The sequence below is a fragment of the Procambarus clarkii genome, chromosome 64 (genome assembly GCF_040958095.1).
Source record: "Procambarus clarkii isolate CNS0578487 chromosome 64, FALCON_Pclarkii_2.0, whole genome shotgun sequence".
Classification (NCBI taxonomy): Eukaryota; Metazoa; Arthropoda; class Malacostraca; order Decapoda; family Cambaridae; genus Procambarus; species Procambarus clarkii.
The window spans coordinates 5,767,718-5,793,244 of NC_091213.1; the positions used below are offsets into that span (position 1 = coordinate 5,767,718).

At 38.6% G+C, this 25,527-nt stretch overlaps 2 protein-coding genes across 3 annotated transcripts in view; one reads left to right on the plus strand and one right to left on the minus strand.

Annotated features, from left to right (window-relative positions):
- LOC123769088 (33 kDa inner dynein arm light chain, axonemal-like) overlaps window positions 1-25,527 on the minus strand; it is a 112,447-nt gene that overhangs the window by 12,995 nt on the left and 73,925 nt on the right. The window lies entirely within an intron of this gene.
- On the plus strand, window positions 773-25,128 carry LOC123768921 (ER membrane protein complex subunit 2). 2 transcript variants are annotated; one of them, XM_045759743.2, is made up of 8 exons: window positions 773-828; window positions 4,610-4,723; window positions 5,373-5,523; window positions 7,530-7,673; window positions 8,521-8,677; window positions 15,895-15,990; window positions 16,211-16,308; window positions 24,945-25,128. In XM_045759743.2, exons 1-8 carry the CDS (start codon window positions 801-803, stop codon window positions 24,976-24,978), a joined length of 822 nt encoding a protein of 273 aa, XP_045615699.1. In that variant the 5' UTR covers window positions 773-800; the 3' UTR covers window positions 24,979-25,128. The 2 variants fall into 2 exon arrangements, with proteins under 2 accessions (XP_045615699.1, XP_045615697.1); XM_045759741.2 differs by lacking the exon at window positions 24,945-25,128 and adding an exon at window positions 21,975-23,002.

Consider the following 25,527-nt stretch of genomic DNA (forward strand, 5'->3'; position numbering starts at 1 on the left):
GGACTGACGACGATATGTATATATACACATATCGTATGTATATACATATATACGTCGTATGTATATACATATATACGTCGTATGTATACATACATACATAATATATACATACATATATGTATACATATACATATGTATGTATGTGTGTGTGGGGGGGGAAAGATGTGGGAAAACTTAAAAACCAAGACTTACAAATAATTGAGATCAAAAAGCATGAACTGAACTGAAATGAATAATAGGAAATAATTAATCATTCAGAACGCCTATTTAATTGAAACACCTGCCACAAAAGAAGTCGATTACTCACTTGATCTTTCTCATCTTTCTTTTTTGTGGTGACAAGGACAGGCGTGTCATATTTCACCAGGGAATTGATCTTATTATCCGACATAGCATCAGGAGCGGCCACCATTCAATAGGTTATTTACAAACGTTGCCATGGTAACGTTGTCATGGAGACGCTCATATGATCACTCGAGTACACAGCTTTTACATTTCCACAAGCTCATTGATATTATCAAATAACTACACTTCTAGGATTAAATATCTAAAAGTGACCTTTTAAAATAAGTTTTAATTTAATTACGTTTCATAATGGAGGGAGTTTGGTTATAATATGAGTTAAAGTTGATGATGTTACTTGCCCGAAACGCTGCGCGTGCTAGTGGCTTTACAAGACTGTAATTACCATAATTGTATCCTCACATTCCTTATGTACATTCTTGTATATGCATAAATAAATAAATAAATAAACTTGAGACAGATGTTAGCCCTCACAGCAGAAGGTAAATTGAGCAAAGATGGCGGCGCTTGACTTTGACTGGGAAGGTAGAGTTATTTCCTGTTAAAATGTCCAAATGTGGTTAGTTGGAAAGATTTGATATGATGGAAACCGGTTTTCAAGGCAAACCACATAATATCCCTCGTATTACAAGGCCACGGGAGTCGTGATTATTGGAGAAATAAGCCATGTGTGCCGGTCGGCATTTGTCAGCTGAGAATGACGGATAAACATCTATTTTTTAGACAGAGCGGTGTGGTGGAGGGCATATATCATTACCAGCCTCCACAGTGGCTTAGGAGAGTGCCTTCCCTGCATTAATGACACTTTCGTCGTTGACCAGACCACACACTAGAAATTGAAGGGACGACGACGTTTCGGTCCGTCCTGGACCATTCTCAAGTCGATTGCTTGAGAACACTTTCGTCATTTGATTGACCCTCTGGGAAGTGTAGACTATTACGAGTAGGGTTCACGACCTCAAGGAAAAAAAAACAGTTGACCGTTTTCGGAATCGCAAATCTAAACAAAAACCTAAATTAGGATTTAACTAAGTTAGGTGAGCGAATGTTAGGTCAGCCTATTCAAACATGACCTAACTATGCCTAATGTTAACCTAACCTATGCTAATATTAACCTAACCTACATTAACCTAACGTATGCTAACATTAACCTAACCTATGCTAACATTAACCTAACCTATGCTAACATTAACCTAACCTATGCTAACATTAACCTAACCTATGCTAACATTAACCTAACCTATGCTAACATTAACCTAACTTATGCTACCATTAACCTAACTTATGCTACCATTAACCTAACTTATGCTACCATTAACCTAACTTATGCTACCATTAACCTAACCTATGCTAATGTAACCTAACCTATCTAAATTATCTAAACCTACCTGAATCTAATTTAACAAAAATGAGAGATGTAGTGTGTTGTATATATGGTGTGTTTGAGTGTTTGACATCTTGAGGTTATCTTGAGATGATTTCGGGGCTTTTAGTGTCCCTGCGGCTCGGTCCTCGACCAGGCCTCCACCCCCAGGAAGCAGCCTGTGACAGCTGACTAACACCCAGGTACCTATTTTACTGCTAGGTAACAGGGGCATAGGGTGAAAGAAACTCTGCCCTTTGTTTCTTCCCGGCGCCTGGGATCGAACTCAGGATCACAAGTCCAGCATGTTGTCCGCTCGGCCGACCGGGGAGCCGGTCGGCTCTACATATCTCCATTTCCTGCATAGCTGTGTTAAATGGCACCAAAAATCACCACATCTGTATGTGCAGACGATGAGTCACAATAACGTGGTTGAAGATGCGAAGATGAAACCACACACCAGAAGATGAAAAACAGTGACGTTTCGGTACATCCTGGACTATTATCAAGTCATATGTAATGGGGGAGAGATTGATTGATGAATATTAAGCCACCACAAGAGGTGGCATGGGTATGAGTAGCCCGTATTTGGCAGATGTTTGGAGCGAATGTGGTCTTTGGTGGTGTAACATCTTAAAGTGTGTCTGGGCCTGTCTTTAGCCCCCCTTGGAAGAGGTGATTGATTGATAACGATTAAGCCACCCAAGAGGTGGCTTAATCTTCATCACATACGACTTGATAATGGTCCAGGATGGACCGAAACATTGTATTTATTCGTCTTCTGATGTGTAATTTGGTCATCACATCTGTATATATCCCACAAGTACATACAGTATGTTAACATTGTGGATATCCACAAATGAACACTTTGGAAAAATATTTGTGACCCATATTTTTTACTCTTGTTCTCTCGCACACTTTTTGTAGCCGTCATGTCTCGGGAACACCCCCATTTAACTCTCATACTCAGTTCTGCCCTGTATCTTTCCCAGGTAGGCCAAATTCCCCATTTTTTTTATAGTATGGCATGTCTATTGAGTGTGTGTGCATATCTGTAAGTTTATATTTGTGTGTATTTGTTGGCATGTCCATATGTTACAAACTCCTTATCTGTAACTGGGTTCTTTTAAATGCTCTAATCCTTCTTAAGTCCAGAGATCCCTAACCTCTGTTGCAATGCAGTGTAATGTTTAAGGCAAGATAAATAAAATGGAGTATAAAAATATTCCTTATTATTAATTACATCTACCACTATATACACACTCCTCTGATGAGATCTTCCATCGCATCATTAGCCCCCCCCCCTCCTTCACGCTAGCTCGCTTCCACGGTCAGGAACACTATTTACATCACTCTGATGAGGTCTTCCAGTGCAACACTAGCCCTTACGCTAGCTAGCTTCCACGGTGACGTCTTCAAGCACTCCACTAGCCCTTTCGCTAGCACGCTCACAGAGTAAAGTCTTCCAGTGCTCCTCTAGTCCCCTTGCTAGCACGCTCAAACAGTGAAATCTTTCAGTGCTCCACTAGCTCACTCACTAGCACGCTTCAAAAGGGGAAGTCTTCCAGTGCTCTACTAGCATCCTTGCTAGTACTAGTATGGGTCCCATACCTCAACTGAAGGGTTCCAGTGCTCTACTAGCATCCTTGCTAGTACTAGTATGGATCCCATACCTCAACTGTAGGGTATATGGGGCTCCACTAACTCACTCGCTAGCTCGCTTCAAAAGGGAAGTCTTCCAGTGCTGTACTAGCATCCTTGCTAGTACTAGTATGGGTCTCATACCTCAACTGAAGGGCTCCAGTGCTCTACTAGCATCCTTGCTAGTACTAGTATGACCAGTATTTTTGGACATTCCTGGTAAGACATTCAGCTAAACTGAATGTTTTCCGTTGGCGAAATACTAAAGAAATTGTTCATGACTTTGTTAGACCAAAGCTGGAATATGCAGTGGTTGTATGGTGCCTATACCTTAAGAAGCACATCAACAAACTGGAAAAGGTGCAAAGATATGCAACTAAATGGCTCCCAGAACTGAAGGACAAGAGCTACAAGGAGAGCTTAGAGGTATCAAATATGCCAAACTAGAAGACAGAAGAAAAAGCGGTGATATGATCACTACGTTCAAAATAGTAATGGGAATCTATTAAATTGATAGGACTTCCCGAGACCTGAAACTTCAAGAACAAGAAGTCGTACTGTAGATTTAAACTAACTAAACAAGGCTGCCGAAGAAATATAAGAAAATTCACTTTTGCAAACAGAGTGGTAGACGGTTGGAACAAGTTAAATGAGAAGGTGGAGGAGGCCAAAACCATCATTACAGTAATTTCAAAGCGTTATATGACAGTGTTGGGAAGACAGGACACCACGAGCGTAGCTCTAATCCTGTAACTACACTTAGGTAATGACTCCAGCAGAGGAGTCCCTAGGTCGACCTGTGTACTGCTTCACACACACTGCTTCTCTGCCACCAGTAACTCATCACCTTCCTGAATAGCAGACTAAGATGGGAAACATCATTAATAGGAGGGTTAACTGTTTTAACTCGGAACCTGGATCATAGATGGCGCCGAGGTTTGTCACACCATATATATATCTGTTTACATGTAATTATCTAAGTGTAGTTACTAAGTTACTCTAGTTACTAAGTGTAGGTAATACGTCAGGCTGCGAGCAGCCGCGTCCAACAGCCTGGTTGATCAGTCCGGCAACCAGGAGGCCTGGTCGATGACCGGGCCGCGGGGACGCTAAGCCCCGGAAGCACCTCAAGGTAACCTCAAGGTAAGGTAGTTACAGGATGAGAGCTACCACAGTTTGAGATTTTTATTTTTTTTTAAATAAATGTTGTTATTTACTAAATTCTCTAAAATTAGTGTATTTGTTTCTTTGCGCTTGGGGATGAAAGCATTTGAATTAACATGTTGCATACTAATGCTTCAGAAGTGCGAGACCAGCTACGGACATGGCGAGAAGACAACAGCCGGCACAGCGAAGAGGTCGTAGACATGTGGGATTACTGCCTCAAGCACTACATACATAAACTGGGAGATGAGCGTAAGCTGTCTATTGGAATTTAACGTGAATGAATACAAATTCATGTAAATGTTTAAGATAAATTTGAATTTTTTTTTTCTAAATAGGGAAAGTAACCTTTGTATTAAATTGACTTGAAATATATCTTTATTGTAGGCTAAGGTTTAATTTTTTATAAAATAGAGTAACATTTTGTAATAATAGCATGAAGCCTATTAAGATGTAAAAGTATGTGACCAAGTTTACCAGTTAATGCCATATTTACAGGCAGGCGGAGGTATGTTTTTGGTTCACTACCAACCAAACATATATTGTATTTACCTGCACAAAATCATGCATTTCCCCTACAAAACCACTTAAACGTCACTTTCAACAAATGTATGATGAAATACTGTATACAGTATTAATTTTATTTTCCACAAAATATCATTGTAAAATAGGTGCATCTTGTATGCCAACAAATACTGTATAAAATTAACAACAGACTGATGGTCAACAAATGACATCATGCTGTCAGTTCAAATGAGCATTGTTTTTGTGTACTATATATTTTAAAGTAACACATCTTGCTTTTCTGACTAGAAAATTATTCGGGCTCGAATGTAACCTTTGAGATGTGTATGATCCATGAATGGCCATAGTGACCCCGAGCATATGACACTGTTGACAGGTTGGATGGTGGAGGAGCAAGTTGTCATAGCTGGTTTGGATTGTTACCGCTTGGATGTAGCAGAGCATAGTTTAGTGGCTCTCAATGAACGGTTCCCAGGTTCGTTAAGAGTGCGGAAACTGAAAGCCATGAGGCTAGAAGCTCTAGAAAGGTAAGTCTTGTTTTGTTTAGCCTTTTTCAGTCACTACAGTATTTTGGTTGAAATTTTTTTTATGTAAGCTTTACTGTATTGTATCGGTAAATAAAATTTATACAGGCTTAGAGCACGGTAACTTTAAAAAGAGTAGTTTTGGTAGAATGTTGACCTTAACTTCAGTGGTGGCTCGAGGAAAAATAGAATGGAGGGACTGTGTCACTGTAAGCTTCACACAACAGTATAATAATAGCAGTTAAAAAGAAAAATAATTCAACGAAAGACAAAAAATACACCTTAAACGTACTGTAGGCCCGTAGGAGTCGTCACTGTCAGGTTGATGGAGGTATGGCTGGCCGAGATGGTTATGTTAATACTAAGCAAAAAGAAAATCAGTGCGTCGGCTTTGTAGCAAAATGGTTTATTACTTGTTTATTAAAATCATTCATTTCTGTTTTAATTATCTTTTCTTTTTTTAATTGATATCACTGGTAGAGCAGACATTCTCTTATTTGCCATGGTACTCTACTGAGAAAATAAGTTTTGATTCTAGTTAAAGTTGAAAAGCACCTTTCTGTTTCTGCCATTGTCATTAGAGGTGTCATTAAAATTTTCAGTAGCTTCAGAGTTTCTAAAAATGTTGACTGTAAACGATTGTCGTTCATAATCACATACAGGTTAATGAGGTTCTGATTTACGTAAATCTTCTCCTGTGTACAGTATAGCAAGTTCGGATTTTAGTTTGCCTTGTTCAAGCATAGAATAGGCTGCAACTGCTTGTACATTACAAGTGCATTATTCACTTAAATTCGCATTATTCACTTGGAAGTAACTTGCTAGCTTCCAAATGATTAGTGAAGCTGAACCTTATTTTGCATTACCACAAAATTACGTCACAAACTTCCTTTGCAGTAACTGATTTATCTGTATTAAATTTTCTTCTCTTTTGCTGAGGTAGTGGTGCAAATGTATCACATTCATCTCTTAATTTCTGAGCTGCAGAAGTGAAGGCTTTTAAAGAGGTTATTAGCTTTAGCTGCATCAATATTTCTAGTCTGAAACTATGAAACCATGATGTAAACATGAGGCATTATTTTGGAGAAAAATTCCAACCAAAACTAATTTAGGATCGCTCACGATTCTCTTAATACCAGCTGCTGCAGATCCAGTATGTCTGGATCTTTCTTCCAGATCCAGTATGTCTGGATAAGTTTCTCTCATCTTGAGGGAAACTTATTTCTCCCTTACTTGAACATGTAAATGTTAAACATTCACATTTCTGATACACAGTTAAACTGGTGTGACTATTCTTTGCTCCTGCCTGTACGTCTCTGTAGAGTGGATAAAACTAGCGTAGGTCTTCTTTTTCCTTTTATTTCTGTTTTTTCTATTTAATGTCAGATGCAAAGAATTGATTGCAAATACTTCCCCTAGTTCACTTTCCATTGCCATTATTTGTCAAAGGGTAATTAAACTTATAGCAACTTAAGGTAAACAAAGTTAAGCAACTTAAGCACCACTAGCAACATGTGACACCACCCTCACTTACTGTAAATACTAAACACTGGGCTGATGGAGTGACTGAGCTAGACCGAATGTCGTTCATTACCAGATGTAGCGCTGATAAATCCTACATTATCGTACAGCATGAAACCTCTATTCTTATTTCATTTTAATTTACATTTTAAAAATTCATTTATAAATATATTGAAAATACAACACTTTTTTTTTTTTTCTTTTTTTGAGATTTATACAAAAGTTGTTACATTCTTGTACAGCCCCTAGTACGCGTAGCATTTCGGGCAGGTCCCTGGAATACGATCCCCGCCGCAAAGAATCGTTGTTACAACCAAGTACCCATTTTACTGTTGAGTTAAACAGAGGCTACAGTTAAGGAATTGCGCCCAGTACACTCAAGCAATTACAATTTTGGTGCAAATTTGTGCCCTCCAAGTACATGCCGATGGATCCCTGACTACTTACATTTATTTACCTGTTACAGCTTTATAAATTTTTCTTTGCAGATTTGATGAGGCCATGGATGTGTACGACAGTATTATCCGCCAAGACGAAACCAATTCAACAGCGCGGAAACGAAAAGTTGCAGTGTTGCGGGGCCAAGGGAGGATCCCTGAAGCCATCAAAGAACTTACTGAATATCTTAAAGTGTTAGTTGCTATTTTAAGATTATTCTAGGTTTTCATACTAGATTAAGCTCATAAATTGACTTGAGTTAAGTTAAGGGACCATATGTTAAGTTATCCAGGGACGGACCGAAACGTCGTCGTCCCTTCACTTTCTAGTGTGTGGTTTGGTCAACTTATTTCAGCCACGTTATTGTGACTCCTCATCTGCATAAACTTATAAATCTTATAAATACATTGTTCTTTACAATATATGCATCAACATAACAAATTTAACAAAATTCCACATTTAAGAAGTAAATTTGAATTATTTAAACAAAATTTGCTTGTAAATATAATGTAATTTTTTGTTTTTTCTTTGTTTATACAGTACTTATATAATTTAATTTTACTTATTTAGAAAAAAGTGTCCAAATTAATTACATTTAATAAAATTAAATAATTTAAGAGGCCCCAGTATTGTATTCTGAATTACAATCTTGATTGAATTCAAGCATTGCATCTCAATATCTTTATAATTAATTTACACTTCTCATAGTCAATTATTTATTTAGAATTGCCCATCAGATTTCATGAGTTTACACATGAATAACCCTTGCACCTACCAAATTTTAACAAATAAATGTGTTTACCCAAAGTCAAGCTCTTTCATAAATATGAAAAAATGAAGATTCTCAACTTGAGTTTCCACAACTCAAGTTACAGTTGGAACTTGAGTTGTGGAAACTGGAAAGGGATAAATCATTTTCCTCTGATAACCAACTGATGTTTTCATTGTTTTGAACCCACAACAACTGAGATAATTACAATGAATAAATGTAACTTCATTTAATGATAAAATATATTAAAATGATCACATTTTCCTTGACAGTTTTATGTCTGATGGCGAGGCATGGCAAGAGCTGTGTGATCTATACTTAAAGGAAGGCGACTACAGTAAAGCTGCCTTCTGTATGGAGGAATTAATACTGACGAATCCGCACAACCATCTCTTCTATACCAGATATGCAGAAATTAAGTACACACAGGTAAGATAACATCTAGAAGGGCAAAGCCTGATTGTAATATGATGTTTTTTTTGTTACTGAATGACAGTTTGCATTAATATAATTAAATTAAACATTTATCATTCAGCACAATGTTTTTCTTGATACAAAGATACTGTATATATTGTGTAAAATTTGTGGCAGTATTAATATTTAATGAAAATACATGAATGGACGGTGTGGTACATTATTTGTAATTTATCATTCAGTGGTTTGTGTTAAGGCTTGATTGACTTTGTTACAACCAATAAGGCTTGATTGACTTAGGCCACGTTCTAGGTGTAATTCAGACTTAGGGTGAGATCTGGTAATGAAATATAATAATGCAGGTGCCACCACTATTGGGATCTCTTCACCTTTAGCATTCTGTCATATTGACCAGACCACACACTAGAAGTTGAAGGAACGACGACGTTTCGGTCCGTCCTGGACCATTCTCAAGTCGATTGTGGCCTTCTCTTTGGCCTTCAGCCACGTTATTGTGACTCATCGCCTGCATTCTGTCATATTTTGCTAAAAATTTAGCTTTGTTCTTCTGAAGGGGCCCTTCGTTATTGATGCCTAATTTGTTCTGGCCAGTGGTGCATCATACTCTTTCCTGTGGCTGGAGTACAAGTTCGGGAAATTGTAAATTCCGATTTAGTGCATCTGAATAAAAATGCGAGTAGACAGTTAAGTGTAACAGACCAGGGGCCAGATTCACGAAAGCACTTACGCAAGCACTTACGAACGTATACATCTTTCCTCAATCTTTGACGGCTTTAGTTACATTTATTAAACAGTTTACAAGCATGAAAACTTCCCAATCAACTGTTGTTATTGTTATAAACAGCCTCCTGGTGCTTCGGAGCTCATTAACTGTTTAATAATTGTAAACAAAGCCGCCAAAGATTGAGAAAAGATGTACAGGTTCGTAAGTGCTTGCGTAAGTGCTTTCGTGAATCTGATCCCAGCCCGTCCTCCTAAGGTTTCCCAACGTCAAGAACACAAGTCAGTTAAACTGTTCTCTCCTAACCTACCAGAGGACCCAAACAGAAAACGGGAGAGTATGTCACTTTCCCGAGCCTCTTCCATTTTCTAGTACGACACTTTTTGGCCTTGTATAACGCATACAAACGAAAAGCGACGTTCTTTGTAGGAGGACAGGTTAAACAGACAGCACTGACAGCTTGATAGGTACAGACACCACAACAGACCTCAATAGAGAGAAAGACCAGAAAGACAGATATATGCTAACTCTCTGTAAAGGGCACTTGCAGGCATAGATATTCTGGAGAAGGAAAGGGATTAGAATGCACTTACCCTCATCCCAGAAAATGTCTAAATACAGTATACCTAAAGGGAAAATGTCATTTTAGATCAACATGCAGTTATTTCCATCCAGACATGTGCAAAACCTCACTTGAGGAAGCAAAATGCTATGACCTCAGCTGCCCAGTGTTTCATGTGAAAGACACAAAATACTACACAATAAAGAGTGGCAAACAAGAAAATGGCTATGGAGAAAAGTCAAGTAATTTTTTTAGATCCATAAGAATAAGGTTTTAGTAGGTGGAACAGGGAATGCTTGGTACTGGAACTTGCTGAAAGAATCATTTGCATACCAGAGTCACAGTTACCATTGCGCCCCACAACAGAGCTACAACTATGACAAGCAACAACACTGCAATAACCAGTACTGGTCAGAACAAATCCAATATGTCCACGTATAACGGACCTTGCTGAAAACTCCCCTAGTCAAAATACACTAAATAGAGTAGCCTCATTCACCATTTCCAACATACAGGGACTAAAAGCAAAGGCAAAAACAAAGTACTGTTCATAAAAGTCCTCCCAGAAGCAAATACACAGTATTTGGAGCTTTCACAGAAACCCATGCAGGGGAATTCATGGACAGTGAGATCTGGATATGAGAATATAATGTATATAGATGTGATAGGGTTAATAGGTCACATAGAGAAGTAGGTCTATATATTCTATATATTCGAAAGGACCGTGTATGCTCAAAGCTCCTTAACTACAAACAAAGTGGTAGAATTACTTTGAGTATAAATTGAGAAAATAAACCTAGTTATTATTCTAAAATACAGACCACCAGATGCAATGGTTGAGGAATTCACAGAACAGATAGACAAAATACAGCTTAGACTCGATAATCTGGCAAACCCAATACTTGATATTATCTTCCTTGGAGACTTCAACCTGCCCAGTTTAAGATAGCAAATAGCAATAGAACAAGACATTGAGGGGTTTGATTATCTTGAGATTATCTTGAGATGATTTTGGGGCTTTAGTGTCCCCGTGACCCGGTCCTCGACCAGGCCTCCACCCCAGGAGGCAGCCCGTGACAGCTGGCTAACACCCAGGTACCTATTTTACTGCTAGGTAACAGGGGCATAGGGTGAAAGAAACTCTGCCCATTGTTTCTCGCCGGCGCCTGGGATCGAACCCAGGATCACAAGTTCAGCGTGCTGTCCACTCGGCCGACCGGCTCCGTTGAGCCAGTCGGCCGAGGAATCTGAACCTGCTGTGCCTCTTGTTGAGGAAATTGTTTCTCTGGGCCTAAGATTGGGCTTGGAGTTGGATTGTGCTGATGTGGAGGAGTTAGAACTGACCACCGAAGAACTCCTAGCCCTTCACAAGGAGCACCAACAAGAGACAGCTGAAGAAACTTCATTAGGTGAGGAGGAGGCAGTAGAGGATGTCCCTTCCTCATTAATTAAGAAAATATGTGCAGTATGGGAAGAACTGCAAAGTTTTGCTCTAGCAAATCATTATGTTATCCTTTTTTAATGACAAAGTAGAGTCTCACTACAGACAATTGTTGAAACACAAAGACACAAAAACAAGTGTCTTTAGTCGGATTCTGAGTGGGACAAACAATCAATGAGCCACAAGCAGGTCCTAGTGGTATGCCTATATAACGGAGGAGAGAGAGTACAGTACCCCAGAATTATAACATCACTGCCTAATGTTATAATGGTTATCTTGAGATGAGTTATCTTGAGATGATTTCGGGGCTTTTTAGTGTCCCCGCGGCCCGGTCCTCGACCAGGCCTCCACCCCCAGGAAGCAGCCCGTGACAGCTGACTAACTCCCAGGTACCTATTTTACTGCTAGGTAACAGGGGCATTCAGGGTGAAAGAAACTTTGCCCATTTGTTTCTGCCTCGTGCGGGAATCGAACCCGCGCCACAGAATTACGAGTCCTGCGCGCTATCCACCAGGCTACGAGGCCCCATGGAAGGAAGGTGAGGGAAGGGGGAAGGAAAATGGAAGGGGGACTCCTCATCCAAACACTAACACCACCACCACCTCCTCCCCCCCCCCCTCCTCCCCCTTACGATCTTCCACATGCCAACAAGAGTTCCCAGTAAAGTGCAGTTAAATGTTCATTTATTTTAAATATAGTTTATATTTATTCCTTATTGTTTTATGTATGGAAAAAATGAGTAGTAGTCTGTACAAAATGTATTTTTAAATTCAAATTTTTGGGTGAATGGAACTGATTAGTTAAATTTACATTATTTCTTATGGAAAAATTTGATTTGGTGTGTGAATATTTGAGTTAAGTTGCATTGGAATGGCTTAAGTTAAATTCGTTCACCGAGGTTCCACAAAATTATTTATAAAGAAATGAAAAGTGTAAGTAGCACAAGCACTCCATGTAGTGTGGAGGAAAAATCTTTGGTACTGGGGAGATAACAAAAGCACTTAAATCAACAGATATAACTTCCCTACATAGTGGAGAGAACAAGGCATTGATTAAAAATTATAGACCAGTCACACTATTGTCCCATAACAATTTTTGAGTGTGTGATTAGCAGTCAGATCTCTAGTTTTATGTTGACAAATGACCTCCACAACCCAGGTCAACTTGGATTTAGAGTGAGAAGGATCATGCCATTCACCGTTACTAAACTACATGACAAAATTACTGACGCATTAGAAGAAAAACAGGATACAGATGTGGTATACAGTACATAGATTTTGCAAAGACATTTGACAAATGTGACAAATGTGACCTCCCCTGTTACCTAGCAGTAAAATAGGTACTTGGGTGTTAGCTGTCACGGGCTGCTTCCTGGGGGTGGAGGCCTGGTCGAGGACCGGGCCGCGGGGACACTAAAAAGCCCCGAAATCATCTCAAGATAACCTCAAGATGGAGTGATAGCCCATAAAATAGGATCAATAGAAATAGCAGGTAAAGTAGGGGTGATGGATATTCAAATTTATGTCAAACAGAATGCAAAGAGCAACAGTCAATTAAATAAGAGATCAAGCACATTGAAAAGATCTGGGGGCACAGTCCTTGCACCGCTGATTTTCCTTATTCTCATATCAGTCATAGACAGGCATACAAATTACAGCTTTGTGTCATATTTTGCAGATGACAGAAATCAACATTAAAATTACTTTTGTAAAAGACATTTAAAAGTATGCTGATATTAATAAAGTTTTTGATTGGGAAGCAGAAAATAACGTGATGTTTAACAGTGATAAATTGCAGGTACTTAGGTATGGTTTAGACAAACAAAGTCCAACCACTTGGGCTGGACGGTAGAGCGACGGTCTCGCTTCATGCAGGTCGGGATCAATCCCCGACCGTCCAAGTGGTTGGGCACCATTCCTTCCCCCAGTCCCATCCCAAATCCTTATCCTGACCCCTTCCCAGTGCTATAAAGTCGTAATGGCTTGGTGCTTTCCCCCTGATAATTAATTAGACAAACAAAATACAGGGTAAAACAAAACAATCAAATCTGCCCATAGTAGGAAAGCATCATGTAAAAGATCTGGGAATAATGATGTCTGATGACCTAATGTTCAGGGAGCATAACCAAGCAAGTATTGCATCAGCCAGAAAAATAATAGGATGGATTACAAGAACCTTCAAATTCAGGGATCCCATGATAATGCCCATACTAGTCAAATCACTTGTGCTGTCCTGCCTTAAATACAGTTTGATACTTTTCCTTCAGAACATATGCGATTGCTGAAATGGAGGGAATATAGGATATACAGCATGCATAGACATGATAAAGCACTTAAATTATTAGGACAATCTCAAAGCTCTAAATGTACTTGCGAAAGGAAACGAGAAGCATATGAAATAACATATATTGTACATGGAGAATACTGAAGGGCCAGGTCCCAAATTTGTACAGTAAAATAATGTACTGGAGCAAATGATATGAGAAAAAAAAAATGCAGGAGGAGGCCAGTGAAGAGTAAAGGTACCTTGCCTTAGGCACAATCAGAGAACAATCAGTATGAACATTCAGAGGTCTACAGCTGTTAAATATCCTTCTGGTAAGTACAGTACAAGAAATATTGCCATAACAAAAGTGGAATTCTGCAAGTGCCGGACCAACCGAGCTATAGTGGATGCGTGGACCTGTGGGTCACTCCAAGCAACAACCTTTAAATGAACAAATCCACAAGGGCCGTATCCCAAACGCTGCCTTAATCGACTGAGCATTGTCATTTGATACATCACGTTATTGTGATTTCTGTGTGTAGCAACCTTTAAGACCAAGGTCTCAAGTCAAGCCTGGTCCCAGGCTGGGCTTACAGAGTAGAACTTCTCCCAGAACTCAATCCAGGTATACTCTGATTATCCACTATACCGGGGTTACTTTGGAAGTTGAGCACATCTTTTCCTAATTGATGATCTAACCAAACAAGCAGTTACAGTATTACTGTACCTGTCATCAGACACTGAAATAGCACTCTAGAAGGGCTTTATTTTGGATACAAGTCTCATTGTACACAAGACAATTTGCCATTTGGATTTTAAAACTTTGCCCAGCCCAAAGGCTTGAGCCGGTCGGCTGAGCGGACAGCACGCTGGACTTGTGATCCTGGGTTCGATCCCAGGCACCGGCGAGAAACAATGGGCAGAGTTTCTTTCATCCTATGCCCCTGTTACCTAGCAGTAAAATAGGTACCTGGGTGTCAGTCAGCTGTCACGGGCTGCTTCCTGGGGGTGGAGGCCTGGTCGAGGACCGGGCCGCGGGGACACTAAAAGCCCCGAAATCATCGAGATAACCTCAAGAAGAAGCTAATAAATCCTAACCTAACAATGTATTAAGTGCTTAACAAACAGAAAATAAGCTTTGTTGATTCTTTTTGAGACCTGATTTTACCATACCCTTTCATTTTAGAATGGCCAACTCCATTTAAGCCATTACTCCATAATGCTCATCTACCCCTGCCTGCCATAGGTTTAAGAACCACATCTCGCATTTGGAATTAATTATTACTTTCAAATTAGAGGTGTAATTTTTGTTTTGTTTTTTAATTATTGGTTTCTGTATAATATACACCTGTAATTACCAATTAATGTTTTATCTATTCTCATTTTTTTGCATGAAAGGCAAGGGAGCCGAGAGTAGGTGGTCAAAGTACAGTAATTGTTGGTTGTAGGAACATAGATGCTTGAAATGATAAGATTGTATTGAAGAGTAATATAGTATTACAGTAGCAGAGGTCCTGAAGAATTATAAGGCAATTGTGTATTAACATGGCTGGGTTGACAATACAGTAGCATAGTACCGAACATGCCTTGGTACCTGGTTAATGAATGGTATATGGACAAAAAGATACTCATACCTGTATAAATTAAAATGTGCTATTGTACTCGTTTGATCACCATTTCCCTTTGGTTTGTACTTTAATAGAGCAGTGCCCTGTATATAATGTATTTGTAATCCTTAGATTAGGTAGGGGCTCAAGTTTACATTTATCTCTTTATGATAATATTACATTAAGACTCCTTAAGGTGTCAGTGTGAAGTTTGCTGTTTAGTCTTTGTGCCAAATCACTGTTCTCTACGGGACACTCCACAAGCAACCAGTGCACTGATAACTTTTCAGAGCTTTGTCCTATAACTATAAACTGTGTATCTTGTATATGTCTACTTCAATTTACAAATTGCATCCTACCATTATTCTAATTAGCTATAAACAACCTTTGCATCACTTTCATAGCACTGAATGCACTTGTTTTTTTGCTGCAAGATTGCCAACAATATTTCAAAGTGACTATGTGATCCATTTTTAGTAGAATTTGGCTTTCATTGATTGACCCTTTACACAATGTCCCATGCTAAGATACAGGTTTATATTATGTTTTTTTCTTTGTTAAGTGAGTGGCCAACAATACTTAAGTACAATATTTAAAAATACCTTTGTGTTTCAGGGAGGCCTCGATAATATGGAGATAGCTCGGAGCTACTTCGGTCAGGCAGCCAAATTGAACCCCAGTAATGTGCGTGCCCTTTATGGTCTCTTCCTGGTAAGTTTTTAATTTGTGTTAGGTATTCTCTAAATAAAATGGCATTTGATGATAATTTTTGGTTAAGGAAAACATATGCAATAATGTAATAAGCATAGACCTGTGTGTGTGCATTTTGCTGCTGTTTTAGCTTTCCAAGCTTGCTGCCTTTTTTTTTTTTATAATTACTCACAGCTGTTTTGAGAAGGCATTAATTGAATGATATATTTGTGACCCACAGAGTTGTACTCAAGTCTCGTCGTCACCAAAGTGTAGCGCTCAGAAGAAAAAGGAGACTCAGCAGCTAGCAACGTGGGCACTTAAGGAAATTGCAGACAGGTGAGCCATTTGTTGCATTTTAGGCATAAAGTTGAAGTTTAAAAGGGAGTTGGCCAAGCAAATTTTTAGTACATGTTAAGAGCTTCCCCAGTTTCCAGATAATCTTTCTGATTTAGCAGGCAGTAAAGCAACATGAACACTGTACCTTCCTGGGATACTGGTGTGTCTTGGTTTACTACTAGCCAGAATTACTGTCTGGGGGTGGAAGGAAATCAGGCAGAACAGGAATGTAGTTAGTGAGGGAATGGGTGTGGAATTGTGTGTGGATTTAATATAAATTAAATAAATTTAGAGTGGAGAGAACAGTAGAAAGTAAATTTTATTAATGGTGAGAGAGATGTTAAGTGTGAACGAGTTGCATTTTAACGAGAGCCAGCTTGGTGCTTCCTAATTCGTAGTTGGCTCAAGCAAACCTACTAGGACCGAGGTCCATGGGTTAAGGTGCATATCTGGGATGACCCAGGAATCTAACTCGATCCTACCATCCCATTCCAAAGATTTTCTTAATATTATGTTTGAGAGAATGGAATGGTATGTTGGATGTTGTTGATATTGTAGATCCTTATAGAGTGGCAAGACATCGTATTTGAACTGTAGGCTAAAAGTGTGGTCAGATATATTGGGAGGTAGAATATTTTAAATACTTGGAAGTAGTGTTGGATAAAAATGGGAGCATGAAATTTGAAACTAGGGAGAGAATAATGAGTGGAAGAGTAGGATGAGAGGTGAATAGTTCAGGGTGCTCACAAATTTTTCCACTTCTTTATAAGCCTTAATACATTCATTATTATATCTTTTGGTTACCTTTTTAAGGTTCTGAGGATCAATGTCCCCATGGCCTGGTTGGTGGTCTGGTCAACCAGGCTGTTTGACGTGGCTGCTCGCAGCCCGATGTATGAGTCGGCCTGGTTGATCAGGTATCCTTTGGAGTTGTTTGTCAAATTCTCTTTTGAACACAGAGGTCAGCCAGTTATTCCCCTTAAATGTTCAATAGCGGGAGTGTGTTGAAAAGTCTTGGGCCTTTAACCCTTAGACCGCGCATATTACCGCACATTCCAGAGAACAACATAGAGCGGATAGAGGTGTCTAGAGATGAAGTGGAAAATATGCTAAAGGAGCTCGGGAGGAACAAAGCAGCTGGCCCAGATGGCGTTTCACCATGGGTTCTGAGAGAATGTGCATCTGAGCTCAGCATTCCACTTCACCTGATCTTTCAGGCATCCCTGTGTACAGGAATCGTAGCAGACGTGTGGAAACAGGCTAACATAGTTCTAATCTACAAAAGTGGCAGCAGGGAAGACCCCCTCAATTATAGACCTGTATCATTGACAAGTGTAATAGTGAAAGTATTGGAAAAGCTAATCAAAACTAAATGGGTAGAACACCTGGAGAGAAATGATATAATATCAGACAGACAGTATGGTTTTCGATCAGGAAGATCCTGTGTATCGAATTTACTCAGTTTCTATGATCGGGCCACAGAGATATTACAGGAAAGAGATGGCTGGGTTGACTGCATCTATCTGGACCTAAAAAAGGCTTTCGACAGAGTTCCACATAAGAGGTTGTTCTGGAAACTGGAAAATATTGGAGGGGTGACAGGTAAGCTTCTATCATGGATGAAAAATTTTCTGACTGATAGAAAAATGAGGGCAGTAATCAGAGGCAATGTATCGGAATGGAGAAATGTCACAAGTGGAGTACCACAGGGTTCAGTTCTTGCACCAGTGATGTTTATTGTGTACATAAATGATCTACCAGTTGGTATACAGAATTATATGAACATGTTTGCTGATGATGCTAAGATAATAGGAAGGATAAGAAATTTAGATGATTGTCATGCCCTTCAAGAAGACCTGGACAAAATAAGTATATGGAGCACCACCTGGCAAATGGAATTTAATGTTAATAAATGTCATGTTATGGAATGTGGAATAGGAGAACATAGACCCCATACAACCTATATATTATGTGAGAAATCTTTAAAGAATTCTGATAAAGAAAAAGATCTAGGGGTGGTTCTAGATAGAAAACTATCACCTGAGGACCACATAAAGAATATTGTGCAAGGAGCCTATGCGATGCTTTCTAACTTCAGAATTGCATTTAAATACATGGATGGCGATATACTAAAGAAATTGTTCATGACTTTTGTTAGGCCAAAGCTAGAATATGCAGTTGTTGTGTGGTGCCCATATCTTAAGAAGCACATCAACAAGCTGGAAAAGGTGCAAAGACATGCTACTAAGTGGCTCCCAGAACTGAAGGGCAAGAGCTACGAGGAGAGGTTGGAAGCATTAAACATGCCAAAACTAGAAGACAGAAGAAAAAGAGGTGATATGATCACTACGTACAAAATAGTAACAGGAATTGATAAAATCGACAGGGAAGGATTCCTGAGACCTGGCACTTCACGAACAAGAGGTCATAGATTTAAACTAGCTAAACACAGATGCCGAAGAAATATAAGAAAATTCACCTTCGCAAATAGAGTGGTAGACGGTTGGAACAAGTTAAGTGAGAAGGTGGTGGAGGCCAAGACCGTCAGTAGTTTCAAAGCGTTATATGACAAAGAGTGCTGGGAAGACGGGACACCACGAGCGTAGCTCTCATCCTGTAACTACACTTAGGTAAATACACTTAGGTAATTACATATTGGGGGCCCTGGTAGCGAAAAATATTCAAATTGTGTAAAAATAACTTAAAAATGTTAAACAAATCTCCAACTTTTTGGCTTCAGTGTCGAGAAACTTTCATAAAAATATTTTCAGAAATTGATTTTAGACAAATTTTTTAAAAATAAGAACGTTTTGTTGATAAGGAGAACAGCTCCTAATAACTGGAACTGAAGGATTATGTAGTAATAGAGATGCAAGCACCTGTTCCAAAAGTCCACAAAGTGGATATGCAATTGGCGCCTTTATATCATTGCCGAGTAATACATAATAACACAAATAATAATGAATAACTATGTTATTATGATTTACTTTGTTATATATCAAATACATTGTCCAATGTAAATACATGTTTCTTTCATCAATGTCCCCAAAATATTTTTTTAAATGGATTTGTTTTTATTGGATTTTTTTTTTTTAAGATGTGTTTTTCTCCTTTGTTTATTATATGATTTTGTTGTAATCTTTACATCTTGGAGAATGCATATGTTTCCATAACTATGTGAAGATTTAGGGAGCCGGTCGGCCGAGCGGACAGCACGCGGGGCTTGTGATCCTGTGGTCCTGGGTTCGATCCCAGGCGCCGGCGAGAAACAATGGGCAGAGTTTCTTTCACCCTATGCCCCTGTTACCTAGCAGTAAATAGGTACCTGGGTATTAGTCAGCTGTCACGGGCTGCTTCCTGGGGGTGGAGGCCTGGTCGAGGACCGGGCCGCGGGGACACTAAAAAGCCCCGAAATCATCTCAAGATAACCTCAAGAAGATGGAATGAAAACGGTCAACAAATAAATCGGCCACAACTCGCAAAACTTGGAACTTTTAATTTTTTTTGGCCGATTTGTTTCTGATTTCAAACTATTTTCTTTGTCTCTTTAGGTTGTTTTGATGATTAGGGGACCATATTAGGGCTTTTTCACCTATATAAAGTAGACCCTAAATATATTCCCTAAATCTATTCTCCCTATTTAAATCTAAATATAAATCTAAAAATCTAAATATATAAATCTAAATTCCCTATTTACCCCTATAGTTTGTGTTTTTTGGGGGTTATTTTTTCTTGACTTCATTTCAACACATTGGTCAACAACTTTCACATATTCGAGTTCGAATGCCAAACAATGTTTATTAAAACATACTATTAAATTAACAAAATAAAACTATCTTTATTCATAATTGATAACTTCAACTTCAGTTCTCTCTGAAACTAGAGTTTCAACTTTGAGTGGCTTCTAAAATTCCAGTTTTTGACCAATTCTCATTATTTTGGCAGTGTGCTCAGCTGTCTGTTCTACAATCCCTTCAGAATGGATTTTTTATAAACTTTATACATTTAGAGTTATAATTTTTTTGGTGTAAATTTGTGGCATATTTCAAATGCCCTATTGACAATTTTTTTAACAGTAAACTATACTGAAAACCTATACTGTATTCTAATATGATGAAGATCATATGCTATACTGAGAGAATAATATTAACCAACGTGCTGCACCGAGTTTATTGTGAAATTCCCCCTGTGCGCATGAAATAGCGTTCCCAAAAAATTCTTTTTTCTTCGTAAAAAGATAAATTCCCTTCCCTGAACATGTCTATGTAAAAATAAATACCAAATTTCACTTACTTTGGCTGTGGGGACATGAACAAGGTGCGCTGTGACGTCATCAGGGCCTGGTCGCCTGTGCATGAATCTCCCAGACACGGTCACGCGGGCCATTCAAGCACCGGGTGTTGCCACAAATATAATTTCAATTATTTGTTCTATGTATTTCCAATGCGGTTTTATTTGCTTTTTTATCGTATATGATGCATATTTGTGTCCTTTACAGTATGTATACAGTAGAACGTTCATAATGTTCTGTGGAACTGTGATACATGTGTCAGTAATATGTATTGTGTCCACAATACATGTTTATTGTCGCAATATTACTTGTTAAATATTCACTAAAGTTACAATATGTTCAGTTTCACACACTATTTACACAGTAACACACTGTATTACACACGAAGTAGTCATTGGTGCACAGCGCGACTTTGCTCTCGTTGCAACGGGTACTGAAAATTTTTCGCGTCCCGTTTCTTCATTCTGTGTGCTTGCAAATAACGCACTCACATACACCCTTGGCTTTAGTACTTGTTGATTGTATGTAGCCAAGCATGTAAAGCATAAGGTAATATTGGAAATGTTATAGGAAAAGATCAGTTTGTAAGGTAGTCTTGAAAAGATGAAAAGATCGCTTTGTATGGTCCCACACAGGAAGAGATTCAGTTTGCCTCAAAGAGTGTCTGTCAGAAAGAGATTCAGGTATTCTTGAAAATACAGTATCCATGGAAAACATCACCATAGAAGCCACTAACACCATTCATCTATGCTACTTTATCAGATGCATTATCACTGAATGAAGAAAACAGTTCATTTAAATAAATTGGAGATAGCATAGGATTGCAAGAGTGACGCTCTGAGCTACAACTGGAAACGCTCGCTGTATCACTTGCATCTGACCTTTGTGTTAGGTCCTTATTGTGCCTAGCTTCACCAATATTATGACCCTTATGTTCTTCAAAGAATAAGGTTTGAACTTAACCGACAGAGCGTTATGTTTCAACACCGCGTCGGACATGTGTTTGGGAGCTAGAGGCGCGTGTGCCACCATGGTTGCTCACTCAGAACTAACCCAGCCAGCAGCCCTAGGGCATTCTGGGAATTTTTTCCAAGATGGCTGCCTCTCACTGGAGGTCCTAAGAGTCCATTTCGTACACAACTTCGCACACACATTTAAAATGGGTACGGAAAAATCAAAAAGAGTTTTCTTGGGTGGCGCAGTTTCCTGCCGACCAAGAATACTTGGTTGGCGCAGTTAAGTGGTTAAGAGATAAACATTTAAGATTTTATGAACTATTTTTAAAGATTTTGCATTGCAGTGCTGTTAATATTGTTTGAAAAAAAATGGTATAGTAGAATCTGAGCTGATTAAGGTTTTCTTTTATTCCTTGCAGGTACTCAAAGTGCAGAACTAATGCTATGGATGGGTCAAAAATACTGGAGACATTTGGCGCTTTGAGTCTAACAGATAAAGCATGATAGTTATACTAAGTCAAAATAATTTATTTCTTGTTCTTTTATATTGTAATAAAATGTGAGATGAAATATAATGTGTATTACCTAGAAAAATATTGTCCCATTTTATACTCCTTTTTTTCGCAAAATGGAAAACTACTATTTTCTGTGTTTGAGAGATGTTGTGTGTAATAGTTGCAACAAATGCATTCCTTTGTATAACAGAACTATGTATTCTTATAGGTTTAGGGTTAGAGGAAAATATATATAAAATGTGTGAGGAAGATGTACATTTGGACAAAACTACCTGAATACTGCTGAGCATACCAGGGTTTTGTATTTTGCATTAAGCTGATTTGGCTGAGAGACGTGTATGATGTAATGTTTGGTAATGATTTGGCGTTTGATGTAGTAGCAATATAACGGCGTTAACAGTAGCAGGTCAATATTGTTAAAGAATAAGCATAAAATTTTGTTATTATCAATTCCAAATTTGTAGCTCTCTTAAGGTGGCTGGTGGCAGCGTCTTTGTGGCCAGGTTAAAGAGAGGAACTTGCGAGTCTTGTCACCCACGGTCCTGCCAATGTCTCGTATCATTAATCACATGTATCGTCATTATTCAGCTCGTCTCTTGAGTTGCCAAAACGGATAAAATATAGGGTACTGAAATGTACAATGTTAAGATGCCCACCTAACTTAGCCAGTGCATAGAAAACACGAATGTTTGTGAGCAAATAAATTACCCCATATTTTGTCTGTTGGGGATCATAGCGTATAATCTCCAGTGTATCATTTGAGAGGACATGTTGTATTATTATAGTTTGTGTTGTATATGAAATTGTATACTGATCAAAGCTTGATTAATTGTATATTTAAATTTTCGTGGGTGCATAATGTGAATTGACATTGCAATACGGTATATAATAAACATTTACATCTGATGTTTGGCCATGCTGGCTGTTAATTACTGGTTGCATTTATATCCTACTACATCAGTGAATTTTGTGATACAAGATGTACTGTAGACATATTTAATTTTATAAATATCCAATCATTAATGAATTGCAGCATCGCACACAACAACAAAAATGGTATGCATTGTAAGATCACCCAAAACACATTTTACACTTACAGAACAGTTTTTAATTAACAGTCAGAGGTGACAGTAAATTTGCCCTTGCATTATGGTGGCAGACCCTAGAAAAGCACTTGACAAGTACTTATCTGTACAGTGTACCATTCATAATCCAGAACTCCATATAATGGATCCTTCTGTTCAATGGATCTTCCCTCAAAAATATATTTCTCGAGCAAAAATACTACACAGCTTAAAACCGGATTTTCAGTTGGTCGTGTAAAATTCCATGAATCGTGTGTGTTCCACCCCCCCCCCCACCCCCTTTTTTTCTAATCTTGCTCCTAATTGTAAATATTATTCAAAATACTGGACTTGTATAATCTATAGTACAGTACAAGCTTGGCAAAACATTTCTAAAGCAAGTGCTTGACATTTCTGTGTCATCCAGAGCTACTGTGAGGGTGTGTGCTTTCTTCACACGCCCACAGAAATCACACTAACGTTATACAGTATATCAATGAGTGTGTCAATTGGAGCAATGAAGTGACTCGAACCAGGGATTGGGGTACTCCCAGCCGTGCACCTTACTCCTGTACCACGACATAGTATATGATATACAACCTGGGATTCCAGTAAATCCACAGGAAGTGTGGAGGCTTCTACTTAAGCCAGTCCAAGTTTTATGTATATATATAACCAATATGCACTCTGGTGCAGGTAAAGTAGTTGATCAACTATGCACATCAGAATCGAGTCATCTCGTTGCTCCAATTGATTTTCTTCATGAGCCTTTTTCTCTGGCAAGAAAAATCTGGAAAAAGTGCCCAGAAAACAATAATTTTTTTTTGGGGGGGGGGGGGGTCCAGATTTCACGCATGCAGATTGGATAGAGAATGATATTTGGATTTTGGAAGGTCTACTATTATACTGCAGCCCGAGACACTTTAACAAACTAATGTCATTAGTGATGTGTCAATGTTTGTGAATTTAGTAGCAGGAAATATTAAAAAATACTAACGGCTTTTTTTGTTTATAGAGGTGGTGACATTATTATTATTATGGATTAATAAGACCTTAGCCATTGTGTTTTAAACTGTCTATGAACAGAAGTGTCTTATTAAGTTACTTTACCTCACTGCTATCTCATCCGTATACAGAACCTTTAATGACTGTGTTAGATATATTGTGTTCATGTATCTTTACATTTCTCATTGCCGTGTTATGCCCAAAAGCTTCCCCTGGAAACACAAACCGAAACTGTCTATTTTCCGCTTGTTACAACTTGTAATAAAGTTGTTACATCTTGGCTTAACGTGTTTATGACGTATTGGAACGTTGTTACAACTTGCTATATTGGTTGTTATAACTGATTAGGAAGTGTTAAAGCTTGTTCGAACGTGGTACCCAACGTCGTAGTTTCGGTGTGTGTTTGGCGGGTCCCCCCCCATGGGTGATTGTCATGACATACAAGCATCCCTGTCAATCTTACTCTTCAGGTTAATTGTATTTCTCCATATCCCCCCCCCCTAAATACCCAAGTACTGTATAGTAATTCAATTACCCCCCCCACCCACCCATCCTACTTTCTCTCGTTTCACATCCTCACACCTATATAGTCTTTACACAGGTATGTAAGTCACACATTCAAGCCTACCAAGAACCATGTTCTAATAGATGTGAACACAATAGTGATGCTGTACTCTAATCTCAAAGTCATAGCATTAATTTTGTTTTCATGAAATATATATACATATATATTTATTACATACAAGTCATATATATATCTAGAACAGCTTCCTTTGTTTACATTTTGCTCTGAAACATCTTCCAGGCTTCGGGCAGCCGGGGCGCATCCTTTCCCATGATCGTCGTCGCCCCTAAATCAACACAACAACATCTTCCAGGCTTCCATAGTTACGAAGCATTTCTTGTACAGATTTTGTATAGCAATGTAAGTTTTGGCAGATTTATTATTGGTAGTTGTATTCATGTAGTATTCTTGTATGGTTATAACTTGCCAGGAAGATCTGTATATAAATTTTATGGTAATTGTAACCAGACAGCTAGATTTATTCATCTGTTTTTAGCAAGTAAAACACCAATTGTAAAAGAAAGTCTGAATGATAGTGCAAAACACTATTTTTGTCATGAGAATGTATATTTGAATATATATTATGTATATGGCAGCACCAAAGTAAGCTTACAGAGCCATTTGTACAACCAGTCGTCTTAAAAATAACGTCACTTTTGGCTTGTATGCGCGCTATGGCCAAATTTGGACGTAATTTGAAATGAAAAGAGACTCACAAAAGTGAAGTACTGTTCTGTTTCCGTTTGAGTCGTCCGGCTTACACGGACAGGTTAGGAGAGGATACGTTCAACTAAGGTTTTTCATAACGTTTTGAAACTTTATG

Excerpts from the sequence above, each read along its gene's own strand:
- LOC123768921 (XM_045759741.2), top strand. The coding sequence starts at position 801 with ATGGCGGCGCTTGACTTTGACTGGGAAG. Across the intron at positions 4,724-5,372 it reads ACATAAACTGGGAGATGAGC|GTTGGATGGTGGAGGAGCAA; the intron begins GTAAGCTGTCTA and ends CACTGTTGACAG. Across the intron at positions 16,309-21,974 it reads CTTAAGGAAATTGCAGACAG|GTACTCAAAGTGCAGAACTA; the intron begins GTGAGCCATTTG and ends TATTCCTTGCAG.